At 44.1% G+C, this 27247-nt stretch overlaps 1 protein-coding gene across 1 annotated transcript in view; it reads right to left on the reverse strand.

Moving 5' to 3' along the window:
* Positions 1 to 19426, reverse strand: part of PACRGL (parkin coregulated like) — a 55513-nt gene extending 36087 nt beyond the window's left edge. The window contains exons 1-5 of the mRNA XM_082243311.1: positions 19308 to 19426; positions 17701 to 17803; positions 8191 to 8354; positions 5552 to 5619; positions 1809 to 1899 (exon numbers count right to left, since the gene is read on the reverse strand). Coding sequence (XP_082099437.1) covers positions 1809 to 1899; positions 5552 to 5619; positions 8191 to 8354; positions 17701 to 17752 — 375 coding nt within the window. The 5' untranslated portion in view covers positions 17753 to 17803; positions 19308 to 19426. The remainder of the gene's footprint in view (positions 1 to 1808; positions 1900 to 5551; positions 5620 to 8190; positions 8355 to 17700; positions 17804 to 19307) is intronic.
* Positions 19427 to 27247: the final 7821 nt, after the last annotated feature.

Here is a 27247-nt window from a genome sequence, read left to right on the forward strand (position 1 = left end):
CAGCAGCGGTCGGCATTTACTGGAACTGATCTGTATTTTCCTCCTGCAACAGCTGAAAGCCAGCTTCTCCTTCTCTGCCAGAATCCACCTGCTGCATAAGGAAAATACAGGGGACCAACACCAGCAAATGACATGGCTCCCCAAATCATCACTGACTGTGGAAACTTCACACTGGACCTCATGCAACTTGGATTCTGTGCTTTTCCACTCTTCCTCTAGAGTCTGGGACCTTGATTTCCAAATGAAATGCAACATTTCCCACAGTCAGTGATGATTTGGGGAGCCATGTCATCTGTTGTTGTTGGTCTACTGTGTTTTATCAAGTCCAAAGTCAGCCCAGCCCTCTACTAGGAAATTCTAGAGCACTTCATGCTTTCCTCTGCTAACCAACCCTGCCCACTCTGCTAAAAGTACCAATACCTGGTTTCCTGATCATGATATTACTGTGATTAATTTGCCAGCAAACTTGCCTGACCAAAACCTCAGAGCATTGATGCAGTAATTCATGCAAAAGGAGCCCTGACCATGTATTGAGTGCATACTGTACTGTACATAGACATATTTTTCAGTAAGCCAACATTTCTGTATTAACCACTTCAATAGAGGACAATTTCATCCCCTTCCTGCCCAGGTCAATTTTCAGCTTTTAGCGCTGTTGCATTTATAAATGACAATTTCACAGTCAAGCAACACTGTACCTACACCAAATTTATGTCATTTTTTCCCACAAATAGAGCTTTCTTTTGGTGGTATTTGATCACCGCAAGATTTTTTAATTTTTGCTAAACAATTAAAAAAAGACCGAAACTTTTTTTTTGTTATAAAATTTTGTAAATAAATACGTTTTTTTCCTACACTGATGAGGCCACACAGACAGGCACTGATGAGGAGGCACTGATGGGGTGGCACTGATGGTGAGGTACTAATTTGCAGCACTGATGGGCACTGATAGGCGGCACTGATATGCAGCACTGATATGTAGCACTGATATGCAGCATTGGTGGGCACTGATAGGCGGCACTGATAGATGGCAATGATGGGCAGCACTGATGGACAGCACTGATGAGGAGGGCACTGACAAGCTCCCTGAGCACTGATTGGCATTCCTGGTGGCATGGGTGGGCATCCCTGTTGGCCATGGGTGGGCAATCCCTGGTGGCTCTAGTGGCCTCCCCCAAGGGTCTGCACTGGTAATTAATGATCTGATTACCGGCACAGACACCCCCCCCCCTCAGGAGAGCCACCGATCGGCTCTACTCTACTCGCGCCTGCCAGGCGCAAACTGAGGAAAGCCGATCAACAGCACTTACTATTTACTATGTGACCAGCTGTGATTGGACACAGCTGGTCACATGGTAAGGAGCCTACGTCATAGGCTCTTTACCGGGATCGGAGATGCGGGCATCATTTTGCTATATGACGGGAGGGAAGTGGTTAAAAATATGTTTTTTTTTTTTGTTTTTTTTTTTATAACGGTCCCATGTAATATTCTAATTTTCTGAGATACTGAATTTGGGGCTTTTACTAGCTTTAAGCCATAATCATCATAATTAAAGGAAAGAAATGCCTGATAGATATAGAGATAGAGATAGAGATATATATATCTGTGTAACGTATCCATATAAAATAAATTAGTTTCATTTTTTGAATAGAATTACTGAAATAAAATTATCTTTTTGATGATATTCTAAATTTATGAGATGCACCTGTATACTACACACAAATACACACACAATATATTATATAGAATTTATTTATAATATATCATAATAAATAATACAATTTCAAAAATTGAGAAATTAAATTACCTCGGCCAAGTTGATGAGCAGCGGCTCAAATGGTATTGTTTCTGGAGGGCGCTCCCACTGTAGCTTGTGCTTCACAGAGCCATGGACCAGCCTGAGTGATGGAAAGTACTCATGTGACTTGGGCTATCCTGTACATAATACATTTCCAACCCTCCATAAACAAATGACATGTTGAATGGTTTATAATGTTAAAATGTATCTAAACCCCAAAACAAAAAATGATTACAGTACAGTTTAACAATCTATAAAAATGGTCGCTGTGTATTATTTTTTAAGTTTTGTTTCCTTTTTTTTCCACTTTCCCTCAATGCTTGGTTAGCTCTGTGGGTGGTGGATTCTCAGGGACTTCTCAGGGTACTCTCGCCATGTATTGCAGATAGGGAATATATAAAGGATACTCTCATAGTGCATTAGATAAAATATTTATTAAAAATAACGCAGCATCAACTCACATTCAAGTTAAAAACATCTGGCAACTATTCCCTAGCGCCACGCTCGTATAGGTGTGTACATCACTCCCGGTGATTTCCGCTCCCGCCTTACCCATTACGTTATGACCATCCCCTGAAGAAGTCACATGGTTTTGACGTAACGCGTAGGGCATGAGCGGAAATTACGGGAAGTGTCGTACAAACCTATACGAGAACTCAGGAATAGTTGTCGGATGTTTTTAGCTTAAATGTAAGTTGCTGAATTATTTTTATTAAATATTTTATCTACTAAACTATGGGAGTTTCATTTATATATTCCCTATCTGCAATACATGGCGAGAGTACCTTGGAAAGTCCCTGAGAATCCACCACCCACAGAGCTAACAAAGCATTGAGGGAAAGTCACAGAAGATATCTAGTGGTGAATAAGATACATAACAACTCTATGGTGATGTAATACTACAGGTCTATCTCAAGAAATAGTCAGGTGAGAGGCAAGAAAGCACATTGCTGTCACTTGGAAGAGGAAAAACATCACATATGAATTTAATTAATCGGTGAAGGGATACACCAAGATATATATATATGAAGGACTTTTTTCTACATATGGTATTTTGTTCACTTCAATTTTTGTTTATTGGTTTGTGTAACAATTGATATATGTTTTGTACACGGTACACCTTTGGAGGAACATAGGAGAATTCGCTTTACGAACTCTGTTGTTATTTTTAGCTCACTCATTTCATCATGTATGATCATTTGTTTATACGATTATTGATTGTATTATTGCACGAGGCACTTTTTAGGGAGGTTTACATGTGGATTCATGCACTTTATATTCGCAAGATGTTCCATTATATGTAACTACACAAATCTGTTTATTTTGTATTTTTACACTGTATAAGGCAGCGCAGCACCATACCATCTCATTCTCATTCTTTGTTTACTGTAACCAGGGCACTGAAGGTCAGTGCCCTGATTACTCGTCCTTCCTTCCTTCGAGGAGATGGCGCTAATCAACTCTCTTCTCAACAAACTCTGACAGTGTGAAGCGAGGAGCGCCGATAAACGGCACTTCCGCATTTACATGTGACCGGCTGTGATTGGACACAGCAGATCACAAGAGTAAAGAGCTACGTCATCAGCTCTTCACCGAGATCAGGGGTCGCACCATGTCCTAGAAACACGGTGACGGTGGGAAGGCGGGAAGTGGGTAAAAAGCATTACCCAGAGTTCGCTTTATTTTGTTAGTCAAGATTATCTAAATCTGCTAGTCTAACACTACCCTCTCGCCAGCTGCTGTCCAAAGGGGCCTCCATTGTTACTCTGTCCAGAGTAAGTGTCCTTTCACACGGACGGTCCGTATGTCCGTTTTTCATCCCATTTTTTTGCGGATGAAAAACTGACATAATGCATGTCAATGGGATTGCGGATGTCAGCGGATGACCATCCGCTGACATCCGATTTGCATCCTTTCCTATCAGTTCAGTTTTTTTGGAACGGAAGAGAACCCTATTTTTCTTCCGTTTAAAAAATGGAACGGACGCAAAAACGGATGTTAGCAGTGTCATCCGCAATCCCATTGACATACATTATCTTAGTTTATCATCCGCAAACGGATGGGATGATAAACGGACTTACGGACCGGATGACATAACTGTCATCCATGTCCGTAGAAAAAAAAAAAAAAAAAGTGCCGGAGCGGAGGAAAATACAGTCTGCTCCGTGTGAAAGGACCCTAAAGATGACCTAAGACAGGAAGTGGGTTATAGTCCAGATCACCAGGTGAAAATAAAGATAAAACAACACACTTAAGAATTGGCGAGCTAAAATCTAGCAAATTTTTGATTTTGGGTTCAATACTGATTTAAATGATGGTATCATTCTATGGTGTCAGCACGTCCTGACACAATGTAGAAGGTACTGTGTTTTACTGGACTTCTGGTGTGTCCCTGTGTCTTTGAGGAGGAATAAGCTGCCTCTAGGCACACCCATACTTAAAGGAGATGTTCACTTTTACAAAAAAAAAAAAGTAATAAATGCACATTTTTTAGCAGGTAAAAAATATGCATTTATTATTTTCTTTCTAATGGACCTGTAAAGCATTGCACCCATGATCAGCAGACTGTGGGAGTAATGTCACGGTCCTGCAGACTGACTACCTCCTATACAGGCAGGCAGTTACACTGACGGGAAGCTGAATAAACTCAACAGGGCCCTGGTAATTCCGTGAGAACTACAAGCCGACAGCCGCAAAGGCTGTCAGGACTTGTAGTTTTTCCATCCACAGAACACTGTGAATGAATGACAAGGCTGGGAAGGCAGAACCCCGCACAGCCATGTTTCTTCTAAATTGTGACAGCGAGCCTGGGGATAAGTTCCCCTCTCCCTGTCAAAATGGGGACTGGGGGGTTGTGGGTGTCGGTGCATTTGTAACATATTGCATGTTACACCCTGAATATATATAGGTGTAACATATAACATGTTAAAGAAGGTGAACCTATCCTTTAATTTACCAATTGCTATATATTTTTCAGCATGGAGACTCTCATAAACCAGTTAGGACCCCACTATAAAGAGGGGCCTGGAGGAGGCAATGCGGCTTCCACATATATTTTTCAAATGTTGTGCAACTAAAACCTCTGTTTTGTATTCAAATTGTTAGACAGTGCAATGGTCCATTCTGGCTGCAAGATGTGTGCTGAACGAACTGTAAAGGTTAATTGCTTGTTTTAAGGGAACAATAAAAGTGAGATTTACTTAACCGCTCCTCCCCACAGCTAGACCGGTCCCTGCAGCATCTGCACCCCTGTGTTCCAGCAGTCTAGGTTCCTGATGTCATCAAGAAAAGAACAGGGTCCATAGTTCTGCACTGGACGCAAGAACATCAAGGGACAGTCTAACACTGGATAGTGGGGGAGTGCCAAATGCCCGGGAAGCGGAGGATCAGTTAAGTAAAATGGTTTCTCCTCGCCTCTAGATAAAATGAGCAATTAACCCCTGCAAATGGGGACGCAGTCCCACTGCAAGAGGTCATTATTTAGTTCCCGGAGTTGGCAGAGAACATAAATTAGAAAGTCAAAGTCAATTAGAAAGTCAAAAGTGTGTACTTTTAGGGTGGGTATTGTTTAAAAAATTATTAAATAATGACAAAGAGAAAAATAAATAAAAAAATATAAGTAAACGTGAAAATAAGAAATAGAAATAATATGAGAAAAAAAAAAAAGTGTGTACTTTTAAATAAAAATACTTATATTGGGTTTTGGAAAGCAGAGGTCTGTAAAACTAAAGGCAAGAATATACTAAATGTACCTGCATGGAATGCCTCCTTTGGAGTATATGGCAGCAAATGCAGAGGAAGATCTCTGGGAATCAGCAAACTGAAATAAAAATAGACATGTAAAAGTGACTGACAGCGTCTGATTTCTGACATCTTCTCAAATTTAAAGAATAAACTGTTCACTGAACAGATATTATTAATTCAACAAGTAGGAATAAGTCCACTAACAGCAATGACGCCTAATTATTTCAATTTCTCTCAAGATTCCTTCTTTGATTTATTGTTAACACATATCAGCAGGTTGAATAATTAAAAAATAAATCCCCTAGAGACCATGGAGAGTGAAACACATGAATCTCATGGGTCTTAAAAAAGAAAAATAGAAAAAAAAGAAAGAAAAAAAAAAAAAGGATTATATTATACAGAGTTCAATGCAAAATCACAATAGAACAGCAGAAAATTGTCCAGGGGCACTGAGATCATAATATATAGGCATACTGTATATACCCACGTGTCTACAGTTTATCTTTCCTCCTCTTTTCCTTCCTATACATCAAGGGTTTCCAAACTTTATAAACAAGGGGCAAGTTTACTGTCCTTTAGACTTTGGGGGCCAGTGGGAGTAGAAAATGACCTGATGTCAGTGGGAGTAAACAATATTCCATCTTTACCAATTGGTGGTTTAAGTGGGAGGAATAGTGCTCCGTCGTTGGTGTCAGTGGGAGGAATAGTGTCCCATTGTTGTTGTAAGGTGGGGGAATAGTGCTCCATCATTGGTGTGAGTGGGAGAAAAAGTGTCCTATTGTTGGTGTCCCTGGCAAGAATTATTCCCCCCATTTGTAAGTAGGAGCGATTGTGCCCCAAGAGCCAGATAAAAATCAAGCAAAAGCCCACATCCGGCCCCCCGGCTGCTATTTGGAGACCACGGTTATACAGTATCTCACAAAAGTGAGTACACCTCTAACATTTTTGTAAATATATTTTGCAAAAATGTCCCCTCAAAATATTCTTATACAATCTATTATTTGAAACATTATGATCTTTAATTATTATGTCTTCATATTTAGGTCAACTTGTCAACCTGAGCACATGTGACAGACGTGAAAGGATCTGGAGAAGCCGTGGAGAACATTATGATGCCTGTAACATCGTTCAGAATGACTGGTTTGGTGGTGGGTCAGTGATGGTCTGGAGAGGCATATCCATGAAGGGATGCATAGACCTCTACAGGCTAGACAATGGCACCCTGACTGCCATTAGATATCAGGATGAAATCCATGGTCCCATTGTCAGACCCTACGCTGGTGCAGTGGGTCCTGTGTTCCTTCTGGTGCACAACAATGCCCGGCCTCATGTTGTGAGAGTATGCAGCCAGTTCCTGGAGGATGGATACCCCAAGAGGGTTAAGGCAGTGCTGAAAAAAAATGGTAGCCACACAAAATACTGCCATTTTGGGCCCAATTTGGATATGTTCACTTAGGGGTGTACTCACTTTTGTCACCAGCGGTTTAGACATTAATAGCTGTGTGATGAGTTATTTTGAGGGGACAGCAAATTTACTGTTATACAAGCTGTACACTCACTACTTTACATTGTAGCAAAGTGTAATTTCTTCAGTGTTGTCACATGAAAAGATATAATAAAATATTTACAAAAATGTGAGGGGTGTACTCACTTTTGTGAGATACTGTACATCTTAGGTTCCTGCTCTTCTATTACTAAGTTGTTCACAGTTTGTCAAAGCATATATGTAGGTACATAATGGTCAGCTGTATGGGGACTATATTCAGTAACAGATGTGGTCATCATACATACAGTCCCACCTATCAGCCCTAGGTGTAAAAAAAAATAAAAAATAAAAAAAAACAACAAACCCTATTGATGGAAAAGTGTTTTTTGCAGATTTTGAATGTCATTTTTTACGTTCACAAGTTAGCGCAGCGAACCGCGGGCAAAATTACCACGATTCTGCCCGCGATCCAGAAATCACTGCAAATCGCGGGATGCCTGTGCACTGCCGTTGATTTGCAATGGCACCCCAAACGCTGTGCGATGTTGCCGCGATTTCCGCCTGCCTAATCGCGGTAAGATCGCACAAACAAAATCGCGGGTCGCATGACGCCCCAAAGAAGCTCTTGTACCATTTTTGGGCGTCATGCGACCCGCGATTTTGTTTGCACGATGTTACCGCTATTCGGCAGGCGGAAATCGCGGCAACATTGCACAGCGTTTGGGGTGCCATTGCAAATCAACGGCAACGCATAGGCATCCCACAATTTGCAATGATTTCCGGATCGCGGGCAGAATCACCACGATTCTGCCCGTGGTCTTCTACGCTAACACCATGAGAATACATAATTTCTTCACCCCAGGTATGAACACATTCCAGGAAAGACAATGGGGCAACAGAATAAGAGCAAGCACTTATTTCATTGTTTGGGAACACTTTTCCTGCTTTACAAACAAGCAAATAAATAAGAGTTCCAAGATCACCAATTTCTCACTAAAAGTTTTAGGCTAGGTGTGAGTGTTGCCCTAACCCACCTTGCTTTGTGTGACCATTCACATCAATCACAGCATTTTCAATGACAGAACAGTTATATAAATCATATTCTATAAAGTTTTTATTTATAAAATGTTTTCTTGATAAAACATTACGTATATCGCTTACCGGATCTATAGTTTTGGGGTTGAGCTTATCACTTGGTTTTGCTCGGACTCCACTTGCTGAGCTTGTGGAAGGAGAAGCCAATGGTGGGGTCGTGGTTTTGCTTCTCTGACCTGTGTTTCTGGATGGCCCTCGAGAAGACGCAGACATTGCTGGACCACAGAGTTCTAGAACAGGGTGCAATGATTCATTTCGGTCTATAAATGTTAAAAATGCTCATGCAAAATAAACACTTCAAATTTTAACATATTGTAAAGAGATGTTGTTTTCCTCCTGCACATAATTACCAATAAGTACTATGCCTAAGTAATAGCTGTAGTAGTCTTACCAGGTAATGCAAGGCATTGCATATTGATAACTTATGCCAAAATCAAATTAACATTGCCAAACGGACACAGAATTCAGGAGGCAGTCAGTGTGTCTAGGTGTGAGGAAGTATATTAGGAGACCGGGAACAGCTTTTGCTGAGAGCAGAAAGGGCTCAAAAACTTCAGGTGCTAACATTACGGTATTTTTATTTTTTTCAACTTTTAACAACTAAGTGGGCACACATCTACTGGTAGCCTTATGTCAAATAGTGAAGGTTGCAGATCAGTTTTATGCAATTTACAATCACCTCTGAGACTGATGAGAATGCCAAGAGCTGCTATGCTTTGTTCTGGCACCACATAGCCCTGGCCTCAGAAAGTCCACGTGAGCAATCAGCTCTTCAGACGTTTAAGAACTAAATTTACATATACTGAAACAATGGTTGGAAAGGGGAATTTGCTGGATAATTATCCTCAGTGCAGCACATAAGTATTGACTTTGGGGTTTTATTTTTGTTGAAGGTGGACAACCCCCTAAAGTCACATTGGTGGATTTGGTTAGGCCTGCAGATAATACTTATTTTAGCCAGTTGTGACCCAAAATGTATTTTATTGGACCAAATAAATTCCAGCTTTATATACCATGCTGTATTACAGTCATGTTCCAGCACTTGATAGTCTATAGCAGTGATGAGGAACCTTGGCACCCCAGATGTTTTGGAACTACATTTCCCATGAAGCTCATGCACTGTGCAGTGTAGTTGAGCATCATGGGAAATGTAGTTCCAAAACATCTGGGATGCCAAGGTTCGCCATCACTGGTCTATGGTGATCACACATGTACTTTTAAACAAAGGTCAACTAAGTAGTACTGAAAATACAGTATTTTGGTAATGTACACATTCATTAAATACACAGAAAGATGTAGGTAAAATGTTGACAATCATATAAGGGAGCAGGAACGTCCCTGGTAGAGAAAACTGAGGTCACTGCCCACAACAACCTATCACATGCCTATATGTACTTTGTAAGCGCCAGTTCACATTAGATTGCAGTGCGGGAAAGGTGAGTTCTGTGCACATTTCCCACACCGTGCTCAAAATGCACTGCCTTTGCAATCTGCTGAGAGTGCCAATGTAACAATAATGGTACCACGTGCGCAGATGGCAAATACAGTGCAGTACTACAGTAACATGCAGTTTGGTGCAGTGAGTTTTTCTAAAGGTAGTGTATGCACCACCTTCTCAGTGTTCTGGTGCAATTTCAGCCATTCAAATAATTGGGCTACAAAATTGTCAAATAGGAATGCACAGGAATCGTGGCACATGTTCCTGTGTGGTCCCAGTGTGAACGGGCGCAAATAACTCTAGAGTTGCACTGGTTTCAGTAGGCAACACCATTCTGTAGCAACACTAACACAATATTTAAAGTAGAAGTGAAGACTTGTATTGTGGCAAAAGCAGAACTCGTATTGTAACAAAGGCAAAACAGTTAGAGAGGGACCAACTGGGAACACTCACAAATGCCAATGGCGTGTAGCAGAGCAGGCATCCATCAAACTCACAGCATTTGTCTGGAAGGGCAAAATGCTTCTTGGCTCTCTCATAACTAGTCGGGAAGAAGTCCAAGGGAATTGCAAGTCCCAAGCTTTCCCTTCTTGTCTGGAGCCTTTCCCCCGCTGCTAATACTGTCCCTGACAGACAGGTAACCTGTCTCTACACTACCTACACGTGAATGCTTGCCAAAACCTGTGGAACAGGGACTTAAAAAACTCTGCTGACCCAAGATGGCCGGCCAAGGGTCACCTGGATGTAGCACAGCCAACCAGAGCGCTGCCCCCAGGAACCAGGAAACCACAAAGAAACCAAGCTTTCCCCGACTTTGTCTCCAAGCTGTGATGTCGCTCCAGTAAAGCGCCACCTAAAGTGGAGGAAGCAGACTGCACCTGCCTACAAACTTACTCTTTGCCTATGCAAGGTGTGCAGTTAGCCCATCTCTAACAATACCTAGATATTGGTCAGCTGATCTAATGAATAAAACTGTTAGAAATATATGCATTAAGTCATTAAATTTGTACTGTTTTTTTATTTTAATCTAAGCACCTTCCTAATGGAGCTCTTCAATGGGTCATAAAGTGGTTCTGAAGCCTGAAAGTTTTTTACCTTCCTGCATAGTGAGCAGCTCCCCCCTTATACTCACCTGAGCCCGTCCCAGCAATATGCAAAAGAACAGAAGCTCTCTCATTGGCTGAGACACCTTGGCTCCCGCTGCTGTCAATCACAGACAGTGAGGAGGGAGCAGGGGTGGGGCTGAGCCACCCTCTGTGTGTCTCAGACATACAGAGGCAGCTCAGGAGTGGGCACGCCCAAATGCCCCCAGAGAAGCAGTTTGCTCTAGGACAGTGATGGGGAACCTTTGCACCCCAGATGTTTTGGGACTACATTTCCCACGATGCAATGTAGTTGAGCATCATGGGAAATGTAGTTCAAAAACATCTGGGGTGCCAAGGTTCACCATCACTGCTCTAGGGGCACTCAGCAGGTGGGGAGGAGCCTGGAGTGCCAGCGGGGGACCCAAGAAGAGGAGGATCAGGGCTGCTCCATGCAAAACCATTGCACAGAGTAGGTAAGTATAACATATTTGTTATTTTCACCACTTAGGGACCACCAGAGGTGGGGGACTTGAGTCACATGACTTGACTTAAGTCACCAGTTTGAGACTTGCTTGACTAAAATTAATAAAAGACTCAACTTGACTTTAACTTGGTATTCATGACTTGAGACTTGACTTTGACTTGAGACATATGACTCGAAATGACTTTACTTTGCATTTTCTCAAGATGTGTTAAAGCAAAATGAATGTGCCTGTCATGTTTCTGATACCACAGTCACTTAAAACACCTCACTGTGTTCTGATTTTTAGGACACTGGCTGTTTAACAATGTTAATACTTAACATGTTTTAGTGACTGTGGTGTTGAAACATGACCAGGACAAAGGATTTTGAGCTGTTTGGGCATTCAAAGTGTTTCTTTAATATGCCAAGAAAAAAAAACACTAAGCAGTTTTGTTAATGTTGAAAATAAAACAAAACCTTTCCTGACCACTGACTTTTAACTGATTTAAAGGTGAAAATTGGGGTAGATCAGTATTTTGACTTGACTTGTGACTTGACCAAAATAAATGACTTGACTTGCTTGATTTTTAGCAGGGACTCGACTTGACTTGCTTGCTTTTCGCCACAGTAACTTGGGACTTGCTTGAGACTTGAAGGTTAAGACTTGCTTGTGACTTGCACATGTGTGACTTACTCCCATGTCTGGGGACCACCCACCCACATTGTATTGCAGATGAGCGCCACTGTAGACAAAGCAACGTACTGGTATGTCTCTGCCTACTTCCAGGTTTAGGGCATGCGTGCCCCCCGGCTGGCTCCTGCTGTATTTGTTCACAGCGGGAGCATGTCAGCAAGTCCTGGCCAATGATTCACAACTGGGACATGCTGATCGGTTGTGTACAAACACAGCCCAGAGCTCTGTATTGACATTTCAACACAGAACGATCTCTAGGTTTCTCATTCCTGCTCAGCAGGGATGAGAAACTTGGAGATCAACTAGTAAAAGCAGCACACTTTACACACATTACACATAGTTAGGCAGCTCAGGAGTGCTCTGGGGCCACAGAGCACGGGGGAGAGAGCCTGGAGCGCCGACGGGGAACCCAAGAAGAGGAGGATCGGGGCTGTTCTGCGCAAAACCATTGCACAGAGCAGGCAAGTATGACATGCTTATTATTAAAAAATTTTAAAAATATTATATTATTACTAAAAATAAATAAATTCACTACTTTATTTAGGAAACGTTCCATTACATTCCACAATAGAGTCGATTTATGTTTATCACCCAACATCCATATACCCCTAGTGGATGCCTAAAGCCTCTTCCACTAGTACATACAGAGCAGGAGTCCTGCAGTATGCAATCTGCTGAAGCTGGGATTTGATGGCTCAGAACCTGGAGCACATCCAGGTTCATTCAGCCAAGGGAAATCAGAGAATAAGTGACTGGAAGTTCGCCGATCTCCATCCTGATCCTCCCTGCAAGAGGAAAAAGAGGAGCAAGGTGAGGTGAGAGACCATAAAGTGGGAGCAGGATCTACGGTGTTTTTCCTAGTTCTTACTAGGCGCGGCGGCCCCTTAATGGCTAAGCAGAACGCCCTTCAAACCCCCCCCTGGGCAGACTGCTGCATAGGAAATTCTTTACTACTGCCATCTTTGTACTTGCAGTACTTTCCTAAAAAATGCGTGTCTGCAAGAGGCCGATAATGTACTGTCCCTCAGTAAATAGAAGGGTGAAAAAAAAGGAGAGACAAGAGACACTCTGCTGACTCCCTTATAGAAAAGAAGCATTGAATTTATTCCATGCCACATCTGAAAATACAGAACAGGGTAACGTGTGCTGCTACCACCAACTGGACATACATTATGCTGAAATGTGAACACACAGCGAAAACACAATGATTAAAACCACCACATATATGAATAATGAATGACCCTGATATTGTGTAGTCCTACCGCTTGCTGTATAATGAATTATTACTGAAGCATACAAGGCATCAAAAGCTGCCTAATTATTCAATAAGTGCTTAGAATAATGACTAGAATATTTAGTAGGCAGTTTAGTTGATGTGATTATGATCTTATAAAGTCAATTCTATGGCATTACACTACAACTCGTAGAGAAACCTCTATATAAAGGTCACACAAACCCCAGGCTGATTCATTGAAGAGTCACCTAAACGGACTGTTTCTATAGAATGGTCACATTTGCCATAGGCAGAAACCATATAACATTCCCTAGACCAAAATTAGCAGTTAACCCTTGCAGTGTAGGGGCAACCTAACTGCAAGGGGGGATTTTTACTTGCTGTGCAGTTGGACTTTAAAAAATATAAAAGTAAGATAAATACCCTGTTTCCCTGAAAATATGCCCTACCCCGAAAATAAGACCTAGCGTTATTTTCAGGAATATCTGCAATATAAGCCCTACCCTGAAAATAAGCCCTAGTTAATGTTGTTGTAAAAACATGTAATCCATTTTGTAAAAAGGTTATATAATGTACAGTGTGTCTCCTTTTTGTAACTTTATTGTGGCAAATACCTTATTTACCACGCTGCTGGGCACTCACGTGACCCGCCGGAGATCTTCTCCTCTTCTCCCGGCTGAGGTCAGCTGCCTCTCCCTCTTCAGTGCTCGGAGCGGGGAAGAAGAGCTTCGGCGGGTCACGTGAGCGCCCAGCAGTGCGGTAAATAAGGTTTTCCCCATACATCATTTTATGATACGTTAACCATTGTTTATTTTTGGGATTACAGAATGTCATAATGCTGACTCCTGAGCTGATAGGGGGAGAGAGGGAGAGAAGACAGAGGACACATGAACTTTTTTAAAAAACATTTTATTGTTTTCCAGGTGTTTTAGAACATAGAGAGGGGTAAATAAATAAATAAGACATCCCCTGAAAATAAGCCCTAGTGTGTTTTTTGTAGCCAAAATTATTATAAGACCCGGTCTTATTTTCGGGGAAACACGGGTATAACAATTTTTTTTCAGATTTTTTGCTTGGTCTGAAGGCAGGCAACAAGGAGATGGCAACTGCCTACCAATCAACAAACACAAGCAGCAAGGGCAGGTAGTAGGCCACACCACCACCAATGCCAGGCAGTGGGGGAAACAAGAGGGCTGCAATAGCCTACCTACCAACATCCCCAGGTGGAAAGAGAAGCAAGAAGGTTCTTCCACCACCACTGCCAGGCAACAAGGGGGCTACAACAAACCACCACCACTGCTAGATAGTGGCGGCAACAAGAAGGAAACAACTGCCCATCTACCCCGATCAACAGGTTGACACAAGTAGGTCCATCCACCACCGCTACGAGGCAGTAAGGAGGATGCAACAGCCCACCAACCACCATCACTGCCAAACAGAGGGGGCGGCAAGGAAGCCGACAGCCAATCATAGGTGGTAGAGGCATTCTCAAATCTGCAGTCACATGTATACAAGCAATGTGTAATAACAATAATAAATAATAATTATAATATTAATATGGCTGCGGGGGGACTTGTGTCCGAACACCACTAAGCTCAGTGTTCATTAGCAGTCAGCTCAGCCATGTTTAGATCCTAGTCCAAACCCACCTGAGGGAGCCCACCAGGAACCTGTCACTGTACTAGGACGATCATGAATGGCTGGTGCATTCCCTGCGCTTTAGTTGCAAGTATACAAGGGCTCAGTACAGTGACAGCTTCCTGGCAGGCTCAATCAGGTGGGTTTGGAATAGGATGTTAACATGCCTAAGCTTATCCCTACTGCTGATGACTAGAGATAAATCTTGGGTTAGGACCGAATCCAAGAAGAAGCTATTACCTTAAATACAGTATCTCACAAAAGTGAATACACCCCTCACATTTTTGTAAATATTTTATTACAGTATATCTTTTCATGTGACAACACTGAAGAAATGACACTTTGCTACAATGTAAAGTAGTGAGTGTACAGCTTGTATCAGTGTACATTTGCTGTCCCCTCAAAATAACTCAACACACAGCCATTAATGTCTAAACTGCTGGCAACAAAAGTGAGTACACCCCTAAGGCCCCTTTCACACATGTCCGTTCCGCCGGTGGACTCCGTTTTTCTCAGTGGGGATTGATCCACCGATCCCCGCTGAGCAGGCAGATGATAGCTCCGTCTCCGCTCTGTGTGCGGAGACGGAGGTGTCAGATCCCCACTGTCCTCTATCGGGGAATCGGATGAGAATGGACCGCCTGTCCGTTCTCATCCGATCCGCCAGACGGATGGAAAATAGGGTTTCCATCCATCCGGATTTGACGTACAGGATCGGATCGAATGTCAGCGGACATGTCATAGACATAGAGATGCATGGGGCATCCGTTCAGATCCGCCTGAAAAACTGACAGGTGGATCTGAATGGACCGTATGTGTGAAAGGGGCCTAAGTGAACATGTCCAAATTGGACATCCCTCCCTGGTGACATGATAGGTCTCAGGCATGAATGGGGAGCAGATGTGTTAAATTTGGTGTTAACACTCTCACTCTCTCATACTGGTCACTGGAAGTTCAACATGACACCTCATGGCAAAGAACTCTGAGGATCTGAAAAAAAGAATTGTTGCTCTACATAAATATGGCCTAGGCTATAAGAAGATTGCCAAGACCCTTAAACTGAGCTTCAGCATGGTGGCCAAGACCATACAGCAGTTTAACAGGACAGGTTCCACTCAGAGCAGGCCTCACCATGGTCGACCATAGAAGTTGAGTGCACATGATCAGCATCATATCTAGAGGTTGTCTTGGGAAATAGGCGTATGAGTACTGCCAGCATTGCTGCAGAGGTTGAAGGGGGGGGGTCAGCCTGTCAATACGCCGCACACTGCATCAAATTGGTCTGCATGGCTGTTGTCCCAGAAGGAAGCCTCTTCTAAAGATGATGCACAAGAAAGCCCGCAAACAGTTTGCTGAAGACAAGCAGACTAAGGACATGGATTACTGGAACCATATCCTGTGGTCTGATTAAACCAAGATAAACATATTTGGTTCAGATGGTGTCAAGCGTGTATGGCGGCAACCAGGTGAGGAGCACAAAGACAAGTGTGTCTTGCCTACAGTCAAGCATGGTCTGGGGCTGCATTAGTGCTGCAGGCACTTGGGAGCTACAGTTCATTGAGGGAACCATGAATGCCAACATGTACTGTGACATACTGAAGCAGAGCATGATCCCCTCCCTTTGGAGACTGGGTAGCATGGCAGTACTCCAACATTAAAAAACCCCAAACACACCTCCAAGATGACCACTGCCTTGCTAAAGAAGCTGAGGGTAAAGGTGATGGACTGGCCAAGCATGTCTTCAGACCTAAACCCTATTGAGCATCTATGGGGCATCCTCAAACGGAAGGTGGAGGAGCGCAAAGTCTCTAGCATCCACCAGCTCCTAGATGTCATCATGGAGGAGTGGAAGAGGACTCCAGTGGCAACCTGTGAAGCTCTGGTGAACTCCATGCCCAAGAGGGTTAAAGCAGTGCAGGAAAATAATGGTGGCCATACAAAATATTGACACGTTGGGCCCAATTTGGACATTTTCACTTAGGAGTGTACTCACTTTTGTTGCCAGTGATTTAGACATTAATGGTTGTGTGTTGAGTTGTTTTGAGGGGACAGCACATTTACACTGTTATACAAGCTGTACACTCACTACTTTACATTGTAGCAAAGTATCATTTCTTTAGTGTTGTCATATGAAAAACTATAATAAAATATTTACAAAAATGTGAGGATTGTACTCACTACTGTGAGATACTGTAACTCCAAATGGATATCCAACTTAAGTAAAATAAAAATCCTGCTTCTGAAAACTAGGAGCAGGCAGGCTCTTTTAAGTAAGAAGCCTACCTTCTTGCTTGCCGTCTTCTTTGAATTGTACATTGAGCTGAGCAAGAACAGCCCAGTTTACATTCTGGAACAGCGATTGTGCGCCAGGATGACTGAACTTCTGCGCATGTGCAGAAGTGACATCATCCTGCGCCAGCCAATAGAGATTGCTGGAGCCAGTCACCTCCATGAAGCCAGGTAGAGGATGATGGCACAGGTGTGGGGCTTTTGGAGAGAGGGAAGTATTGTAGAGTTTAGCACTTAAAGTGGTTTTAATGGGGAGCAGAGGGCGGGGGGGGGGGAGGGGGGGTTGAGAGGCCTAGCTGTGCTGCCTGTGTTTATGGACACACAGAGCATGGTGTGGGATTGAGCTCGCATGGGCAAGGTCATAGAAGGCGGCTTGCTATGGTGGCACTGAGAAGGGGGAGGAATCAGGAGCACCAGCGGGGGACCTTAGAAGAGGAGGATAGGGGCTGCTCTGTGCAAAACCATTGTGCAGAGCTGATATGTATAACATGTTTATTGTTTAAAAAAAAATAAATGTATAATCACTTTAAGCTTTTAACTGTGGCCAGGACACCCTCATTCCTCATCCAACAACTGTGTGTACACAAAGGGGACAGAGATGCTCATGACATCATTGACCTTATATGGCCAAATGGCCTGGCGGCAGTTGATGTTAAGGACAGCTTTCTTCTGAGTTTAGTCCCAGCAAAAACTCATCCCTACTGGTGACATTGCCAAGGAGAGGCGTCCACTTACCTGAACGGAATCCCTCTCTCACTGGGCCAGATTGCTGCCGAGGGAGTGACATCTAACTGGTCCTGTTAATGTGGGAGTGACTGTTGCTCAAGTGACATGGTACCTATAAAAAAAAAAAAAAAAGTCCACTGAGATTAGCAAATGACAGTCACGTGCCTAAAATAAAGACATTTCTCCTGGTGTACGTCATTAGGAATGGAGCCTTCTGTCACCCAGGGAAATAGAGGGGGGAGAGAACTCCTCCAATAACATTATTTCTATCCTAATCAATAATAACACATTTACAAAAATGAAGCAATGGTATGGCTCTGGGGACAGGTTGGGGGCCACACTTTTGGCACCCTATATTTACCAAGCCAAATAGCACCCATGGGACTCGCTCACACTAACCCACATGGGGTTTAAAAGAGAAGTATGGGAGTAAAAAAATAAATAAGCATTGATACTCACCTAGATGGCTGTACCATGGATCTTTACTCTGCCAGCTCTAAGACAGAGAACAGGGCAATCACACGACTGCTGATCACTCAGTTCTTGGTCTTCACTGAGCAGAGAGTGGTGACTGTCAGTCAATGGCTCTCTGCTCTGCCCCTCCAGTGCTCACTGGAATGCCAAGCTGTGGAGGGGGCGGGAGCAGCATGTTCAGGTTACCAGTGGTGCGCCGAGAGGCTGAGCCAACTGCATCTGGGCAGATCAAGACATTATTGCCGGGATCCCTGCAGAGCCTGGATTGGCTCTATGATGTCAGCCGCCAGCGGACATTAGCTGACCGCCGATTGTGGGTCACAGGAGAGCCAAGCTAAGAGCACTCCTAAGCATTGGTGTGCTCAGACTATTGCATTAGGGTGTGCACCCCCAAAGCTCAAACACACATGCTTGTCCGTGTTTGTTTGTGTGTGTGTGTGTGTATATATATATACACACATATACACAGACACACACTTATAAATGTAAACAAACATTTTAAAATGTAAAATGTACTTGGACGGTGTCAGTAGGGCAGTGTCAGTGTTTTTTTTTTTTTTTTTTTTTTACAGTATTTTTTATTTACAATTATTTTAGTAGCCCCACTGGGGGCTTTGGTGAAATATCAGAGAAAAAGGCTGAGGACAGAGATCCTCCATGCCCTTTCTCTGCCGCCTGTACTGAATGACTTCCGTTTTATTACTTTTCAGTTATGAATGAACAAAGTGAGGGATCTATTCTATACCAATCACTCACTGTGCTCATTCAGAAAAGGAAGCGACTGGTAAATAACAGGGGCCAGGCTGCAGGGGGAATTGAGGCTCCTAAGGCCTACAGGAAAAATATAGCCAAAACAGCATCGGCCATACTTCTCCTTTAATGCATGTGTGTAGTAAAGGATGGTGCGATGCATCGCACTGTTTATTTTTTTAACTTTATTTAAATGTCACAAAACGATAATATATGCAGCTCTAAGCCCCAAGCATACTCTGATGCACTGTGATGTTGCTATGTATAAAAATATAGTCACTGTATTAGTCAGCATTGTACATGGCACCTAGCAGGAATATGGGGACCCTTCTACCCTCATCCAAGACCAGGGAGCACTCTAACCTGTACCTCGTCCATCAGCACACACTGACCTGCCGATCCCCAGCGCTGTCTGATCTCCCTAGAGCCGGTCACCGCAGCCGTTCATGTTACCCGAGCGGACGGCAGCGGCGTGTTGCCATAACAACAGGACGCTGCCGACACCACTGGCCGAAGTAAGACGGCGACGTACAGGCATTCGTTTGTCTCTACCTCAGTGCGTCCTTGCGTGCTCGCTCCCGTACTCTTCCTCTTAATCCTCTGTACACAGCGCGCATGCCCTGTCTGCCTCTCTGCGCTGCCCGCCCGCGTTATGGTCACGTGACGAGTGAGACTTTTCATTCATATCACAATGTGCCCTGAGTCCACCTATGTACTTCACATGCTGTATTCTCCTTAACTGATAGTGACAATAAAATGTTCTACTGCTGACAGGCATTACCTGGAAATTGATAGATAGACCTGGTCATACCTGAGAACTTTCAGGAGAGCGTTCGCTTTGTTGCGTTAATGCCCATGCGTTACCGAGCATTGCGTTAAAGCAGTTGTAAACCTAAAAAAAAAAAAAATAAATAAAACCCTGCAAGACAAAGGCATAATGAGCTAGTATGCATCACATACTAGCTCATTATGGATTACCTTAGAACGAAGCCCTGACACGGACACCGCTGTGGGAGCTGACATGATCCCTCAGCGTCTCTTCCGGGTTCGGAAGGGGTTAATGTATAGGTCACATACAGTGGGAGGATGAAGGGGTTAATGTTCATGGCATGGTATGAACTCTTTCCCACACTGTGTACATCTATGAGGGCCCTTTCACATTTCTGCATTCACATAACATGGGTTAGGCTTCATTTACACGGTGTACAGTGTGCATGGAGTGTAAGGGCTGTACATTACTATATGAGGAATTACCCCAACACATTCCCACCCACATACAATCCTGGACACTGACACATTCATTGCAGTGCTGCACCCGTGCCTCCCTTATGCCATCTGTGTGCAGCATCCCACCCCTCCTCTGTATACCTCCTATACTCTGTATACCTCCTATACTCTGTATACCTCCTATACTCTGTATACCTCCTATACTCTGTATACCTCCTATACTCTGTATACCTCCTTTACTCTGTATACCTCCTATACTCTGTATACCTCCTATACTCTGTATACCTCCTTTACTCTGTATACCTGTCAAACCCTCCCCCTCTTTCTCTCTCTGTCAAACGCTCTCTCTTTCCCCGGGGGGGGGGGGGGGGGGGGGGCCGATACAGCTCCTCGCCAAGGGCGCTGGAGACCCTAGTTACGCCTCTGACTAAGACTGGAGAGTGTGGAATCTGGTGCAGCTGTGTAAGGTAGCCAATCAGCTTCTAACTTCAGCTTGTTCAATTAATACATGACAATAAAATCTGGAAGCTGATTGGCTTCTATGCAGAGTTGCACCAGATTTTTCACTCTCCAGTAAATAACCCCCCCCCCCCCAAACACCACCACTGTGTACATGTTACTGTAGCACAGAGTCTGATGAGGAGGAGGGGGTATGTCCAGGGGCGGTTGGTCATACGGGGCGCAGGGGCGCCGCCCCCCCCCCCCCTATCCATGCGTCCGGCCCCCTAATCTACATACGGAGCGCCGGACGCATGGAGTTCAATGGGGCTTTTTTTTTTTTTTTTTTTTTTTTTTTTTAGCCATGTGATTACAGCCAGAGGCAGTGCAGAGCGCCCCGAGCCCAACTAGTTGTGTGACAATAGCGAATGAAAATTCGCTATTGTCACACGGATCCTCCTCCTGGCCAATCAGGAAGTGGGTATTGAGACCCGTTTTCCGATTGGCCGAAAGGAGAAGCCATGCCATTGGGCATGGAGGAGGAGGGAGGAGACTCAGAAAGACTGGTAAGAAGCCGAAGCTGCGGCCGCCTGCTGCTGCATCCAGGTAGGGTGAGTGAGCGGGGGGTCCTGTCTGTCCTCTCCTGTCTCCCCTGTCTCCCTGTGGTCTGGGGAGGGGGGGGGGGGTGGTATGTGGCCTGGTGTGGTCCGGTCTGCCACCCCCCCCGGCCCATGGAGCACCAGCCGCCACTGGGTATGTCTAAGGGAGTAGCAGTGCTGTATCCTGTCACTGTGAACTGAAGGGGTTAATGGAGGCAGGAGCTTATCCACTGTGTGGCAAACAAGGTGCCTGTCTGGGAGGCATTTTCCAGGAGGGTGGCGCTGCCCCCCCGGATGAACACACTATAGCCAACTAACAGCTACAGCGCGGTCGTCCAGCTCTGTGAGGGTGTCTATTGACATCCCAGAACCACGCATCCAACTCACTCTGTGATCGCTGTGTCTTTCGGACACAGCTGATCGTAGATGGGGGTAAAGAGCCAATCATAACAGCTTGTTACCAGGTGCATAGTTGCCAACAGTCACAATTTGGCCTGGACATTCATGGAATTTAGACCCATGTACTGGTCTGAGGCTGTCCCAGCCAGAATCCCAGAAAATAGGTTTTGTCCCGAGCAGGGGCGGACTTGGCTAGAGTGTCTGATTCCCCATAACAAATGTCACACTGCTCCGCCGTCACTCTGTCTTTCCTTTTCTCTTTCTTTCTTTCCCTCCATCCCTCTTTCTCTCTTCCTCTGTACCTCTTTCTTTCCTTCTTTCTTTCTCTCTCCCTCTCTTACTGTTCATCCATCTTTCTCTCTTTCTTTCATTCTTTTTCTTTCCCTCCATCCCTCTTTCTCCGTACCTCTTTCTTTCTTTCTCTCTCCCTCCCTTACTATCCCTCCTTCCATCTTTCTTTCTTTCCTTCTTTCTTTCTCTCTCCCTCCCTTACTATCCCTCCCTCCATCTTTCTTTCTTTCTTTCTTTCTTTCTTTCTTTCTTTCTTTCTTTCTTTCTTTCTTTCTTTCTTTCTTTCTTTCTTTCTTTCTTTCTTTCTTTCTTTCTTTCTTTCTTTCTTTCTTTCTCTCTCCCTCTATCCCTCTTTCTCGTTTTTCTTTCCCAATATATTAATTACCACATCCTCCACGATGTAAGGCATCTCAAACTCTATTTAACCACACCCCTTAAAGCCATGCCCATTATTTAGCATAATTGAAACCACACCCATTTCCCCCACACCATATTTTTGAGCCCCACAAGACCACGCCTGCAAAAAATGCCCCACCCCTATTTAAAATAATACTCCGCCTACACAAAAAAGTTTTTGAGAATGTTGGCAACTATGCATGTGATCAGCTGTGTCCAATCACAGCTGATTATGATGTAAACACACTTGCTGGTTATCAGCATTCCTTTCCTCATGCTGACATGCTGCTGAGGAGAGGAGAGAGCCAGGTACCGGCCAGTGTCAAAGGGGACATCTACACTGATTATCAGGGTACTGATCATCAGTGTCTTGATTATCAGTGCATCCCCAACAGTGCCAACCAGTGCTGCCTTTCAGTGCCTCCTCATCAGTGCTGCCTTTCAGTGCCTCCTCATCAGTGCTGCCAAACAGTGCCTCCTCATCAGTGCTGCCTTTCAGTGCCCTTCAGTGGTGCCTATCACTGTACTAATGACACTGGCTGGTATGGGGTTACCATCATGGGCAATCAAAGGGTTAACTGTGTGCCTAGCTAGTGATTTTGTGTAGTGTGGGAGGTGCTTCGACTGTATGAAGGCATAGATCCGGGTCCCTGGTTTGCAGGAACACAGGATCCCTGCCTAGCCTACTGACAGAATGGCAATCTGCCTTGTTTATATAAGGGAACAAAGAATAGGTGGTGGCAGTGAATGCGTTTGGATCAATGCAGTGTCCATAGAGCGGTTTTGAAGACCACCAGTTCCGTTCATGAGAAGAATGCGGCACAGTTTCTGGACTCAGGGCCAGCCTGGAGGGGAGCAGAAGCAATCTCCAAACATGCAAGAAAACAAAGAGTATAAACTATGAATAATTTAATAGTAAAGGACACAATAAAAACTCACATAAAGAATGTGGAAACAGACACATGAGGTCTCCAGGGGGTCACAGTTTGCAGAGGGCCGCCTTCCAGGTCATGTGATGCCGATCGTAGTACTGTCCTGACCGGCAGGATGTGGAAGTGATGTAAAAAGGTGAAGCCGAGGGCTGGACCGTAAGCTGAGCTGCAGCGTCTTCTGTGTGTGCGTCACCGGCGTTGGTGTCGCGGTTTAGTAACATATGTCCCCGGGTCTAAGCTGGTGGAAGTCGTTAAACCAGGATCAAGCTGCAGCTGCAGCCATGACCCTGGTATCAAAATTTGCAGCTGGCAATAGGCTTTCATGTAAAAGTGATCAAAGAGACTCTACAGCCACTTGATTAGTATTACAGTCCTGAGAAGGGAATTCCCGCCTCCTGCCGCCACCTACGGCCGTTCCTGGGCTCTCCCATTCCACCTATACACTCTGTCACTCTGGCTACAGAGGACAGAAAGGAACATTTATTTCTCCCGAAGCTCTGTGATGAATGAAGCTGGAGCAACAAGGATTTCAGCACTTCTGGTTTCAGTTCTTTGTTTACTGGCCAATACTGCAACTCAATACTTGGTCAGGGCTCCTTTTGCATTAATTACTGCATAAATGCGGCGTGACATGGGGGCGACCTGCCTGTGGCACTGCTAATGTGTTATGGAAACCCAGGTTTGCTTTGCTTTCAGCTCATCTGCATAGTTGGGTCTGGTGTTTCTCATCTTCCTCTTCCTCCAATACCCCACAGATTCTCTATAGGGTTTAGGTCAGGCGAGTGCAGCAGGTTTTCCAGGCCTGTGGCCTGATGTGGGTCTGCCATTGTTACCGGTTACCTCTCCAGCCCATGTGAGCTGCGGAGTATGAGAACTGAGACATTGACAACTCCGGCATCTTGGGGGTTTTTGTGGTTTTATTGTAAATAACGGGGATGGGAGAAGGGAATGAGTGGGATACTCCTTTAGGCTTAACTAAATACAATTCGGGACTTTATCCAGAAAATGTCAGTTAACGCAGCCTTGACGCCAGCCAAAGCTAGCCAGCGCTCACTGACGCTTAGAACACACTGTAACTTGAAAGAAGTGCTGAACCCTTGACTCTAGGTCCAGAAGACTCAGGACTGTGGAGCATAGAACTACTGACACTGCTGCACTGCAAAGTCACTGACTGCTCTCTCCAGCCTGGCACTGGCTTGAGGTGGCTTGCTGTGAATTACTGTATAGCTGCAACTCTCAACTGGTACTCTGCACAATTCAGGGCCCAAACCGCAGGCGCCCCCTTTACACTTTTAGCTCTTCAGAGTCCACTGACTATGTACCCCCTTTACACTTAAGGGTCCTCAACCTAGGTACCCCCTTTACAGCTAGCTGACACTGGATCCCAGAACCTGTTCCGGAGTGGTCCCCTCTAACTCTCCAGGCAGAACCCCAGGGGCAATCCTCAGTACTCACGACCTGTGTAGGCTTTCCTGGGACTGGACCCCTCTCACTCTCCGCTGGTTCCAGGACTCCCGCAGCTCAACTTAGCACTCTCTGGATTCCCGAGCGACACCCCGAGACATCCTCTTCCTCAGACAGGAGGAGAGACAGCTGTTCTCTCTCTCCTGGGACTCTGCTCCCGCCAAAGACACCGGGTCATGTGCTTCCCCCAAACTTAGACCCACTCCCAGAATCCATTGCAGCATAATCTGCCTTCTGGGGTAGTTACAAGCTTGAATGTGTCCCCTGATTGGGCTTCCCACACTGCCCTATGAGAAGCCATGACACCCTAACCAAAAGAAATCATGGCCATGCTGTTAAGCAGACAAGGCCCACTATATATTTACCTAGCACCAACCGGTAGGGTGCTACACCAGTTTGCTGGCCAGTCAAGCACAGTGTTACCATGAACATTAAACCAGGTATTGGTATTTTTGGCAGTGTGGTCAGGTGCCAAGTCCTGCAGGAAAATGAAATCAGCATCTCCATAAAGCTGGTCAGAAGAAGGAAGCATGAATTGCTCTAGAATTTCCTGGTAGAGGGCTGAGCTGACTTTGGACTGATAAAACCCAGTGGACCAACAACAGCAGATGACATGGCTTCTCAAATCATCACAGACTGTAGAAAATGTTGCATTTCATTTGGAATTCAGGCTCCCAGAGTTTGGAGGAAGAGTGGAGAGGTACAGAATCCAAGTTGCATGAGGTCCAGTGTGAAGTTTCCACAGTCAGTGATGATTTGGGGAGCCATGTCATCTGCTGGTGTTGGCCCACTGTGTTTTATTAAGTCGAAAGTCAGAGCAGCTCTCTACCAGGAAATTCTAGAGCACTTCATGCTTCCCTCTGCTGACCAGCTTTATGGAGATGCTGATTTCATTTTCCAGCAGGACTTGGCATCTGCCCACACTGCCAAAACTACCAATAACTGGTTTAATGATCATGTATCACTGTGCTTGATTGGTCAGCAAACTCGCCTGACCTAAACCCCATAGAGAATCTGTGGGGTATTGTGAAGAGGAAGATGAGAGACACAAGACCCAACAAGGCAGACAAGCTGAAGGCCGCTATCAAAACAACATGGGCTTCCATAACACCTCAGCAGTGCCACAGGATGATCGCCTCCATGCCACGCTGCATTGATGCAGTAATTCGTGCAAAAGGAGCCCCGACCAAGTATTGACCGCATACTATACTGTACATGGACATACTTTTCAGTAAGCAAACGTTTCTGTATTATTTATTTTTTTTTTATAGGTCCTTTTTACTATTCTAATTTTCTGAGATACTGAATTTTGGGTTTTCACTAGCTCTAAGCCATATTCACCATTTTTTTTTTCTGCTCTTAATTGAGACAAATTCTCACTTAAGAAGGAATATGCTTTGTTCATATTTCATGTCTGAGGTTTACAATAACTTTAAGCTCTGGTGCTATCATGACTTAGGCAACTTTGAAAAGGAGAATCGTTGTAATCCTGACTATAGGAAGTAAAGGCTAGAACTACTTCTTATTAGGTTGGGGGCCATCTATCATGTAGTTCAGTCCTTGAGTCTCTAAAACTTTGTGATCCAGTTGTTGGACAAATAAATAAAACCTAAAATACTGGTGTCACATAGCATTATAGGTGTGTTAGAAATTCAGTGCAGAAGAAGTTGTTTGGAAATTATACTGCTTCTCTGTAATTGGAACTGCATAGGTCCCTATCTGAACAGGGCAGGATGGCAGAGAGAATAATTTCAGTCATAAAGTACCATTAAACCTAAAAGCAAACATTTATTATATTACAGCTTACCAATCATTCGATGTGATGGCTGCATTCATTTTTTATTTTTTATTAATTTTTTTTAGATGTTCTTCTTTTTTCCTCTGGTGATCCAGCCAGTACGTCTGTTGTTTTTCAAAAGAACATTCTCTATACCAAATGTATCTTTTTTCAGGTATGGGAAAAACCATTTAACACTGGCATGAGTGCCTCCAATGGCCAGCTTTTATTTCTTCTTCTTCTTTACTCTTCTTCTTTATTTATTCTTATTTAAAATCTTCATCCTAAAAGCAAAAAAATGGTTTCTGTAACTTATTATAAAGTGTGAGCAGGCGCTTGGCTTCAATTTGTTAGTGTATTTAAATCTGCTAGTACATCCAACACTCCCCTCCCCCCAAGACGGACAATATTGTTTTCTGCTGTTCCCCCTGTGCTCCTTCATCCAGAATGGGGACAGTCTAATACAGAAGGTGGGTTACTGGCCAGATCAACAGGTGAAAACAAAAGGGGAAAAAAAAAAATGAGTGCAGCCACCACGTCTAATGACTGGTAAGCTGCATTATATAACATTTTTGGTTTTGAACTTAATACCGCTTTAATCAGTGGTTTAGTTTATTCTTAGCTTAAACTATTGAGAACTGTGAACAGGCTTTTTTTTTCGACAGAGCAGCTAAGATTTAACATAGAAGAATAAACAAGTAACATTTTAAAAAAGGAGCTTGGCACTTTGCCTGCTGGCTGAAAATATAAATATAAAATATTTATATGTAATGTGTTACCTATATCACTCTACATTCCCTTTTCACTAC

The sequence above is a fragment of the Pelophylax lessonae genome, assembly GCF_965119305.1.
Source record: "Pelophylax lessonae genome assembly, chromosome: 1".
Lineage (NCBI taxonomy): Eukaryota > Metazoa > Chordata > Amphibia > Anura > Ranidae > Pelophylax > Pelophylax lessonae.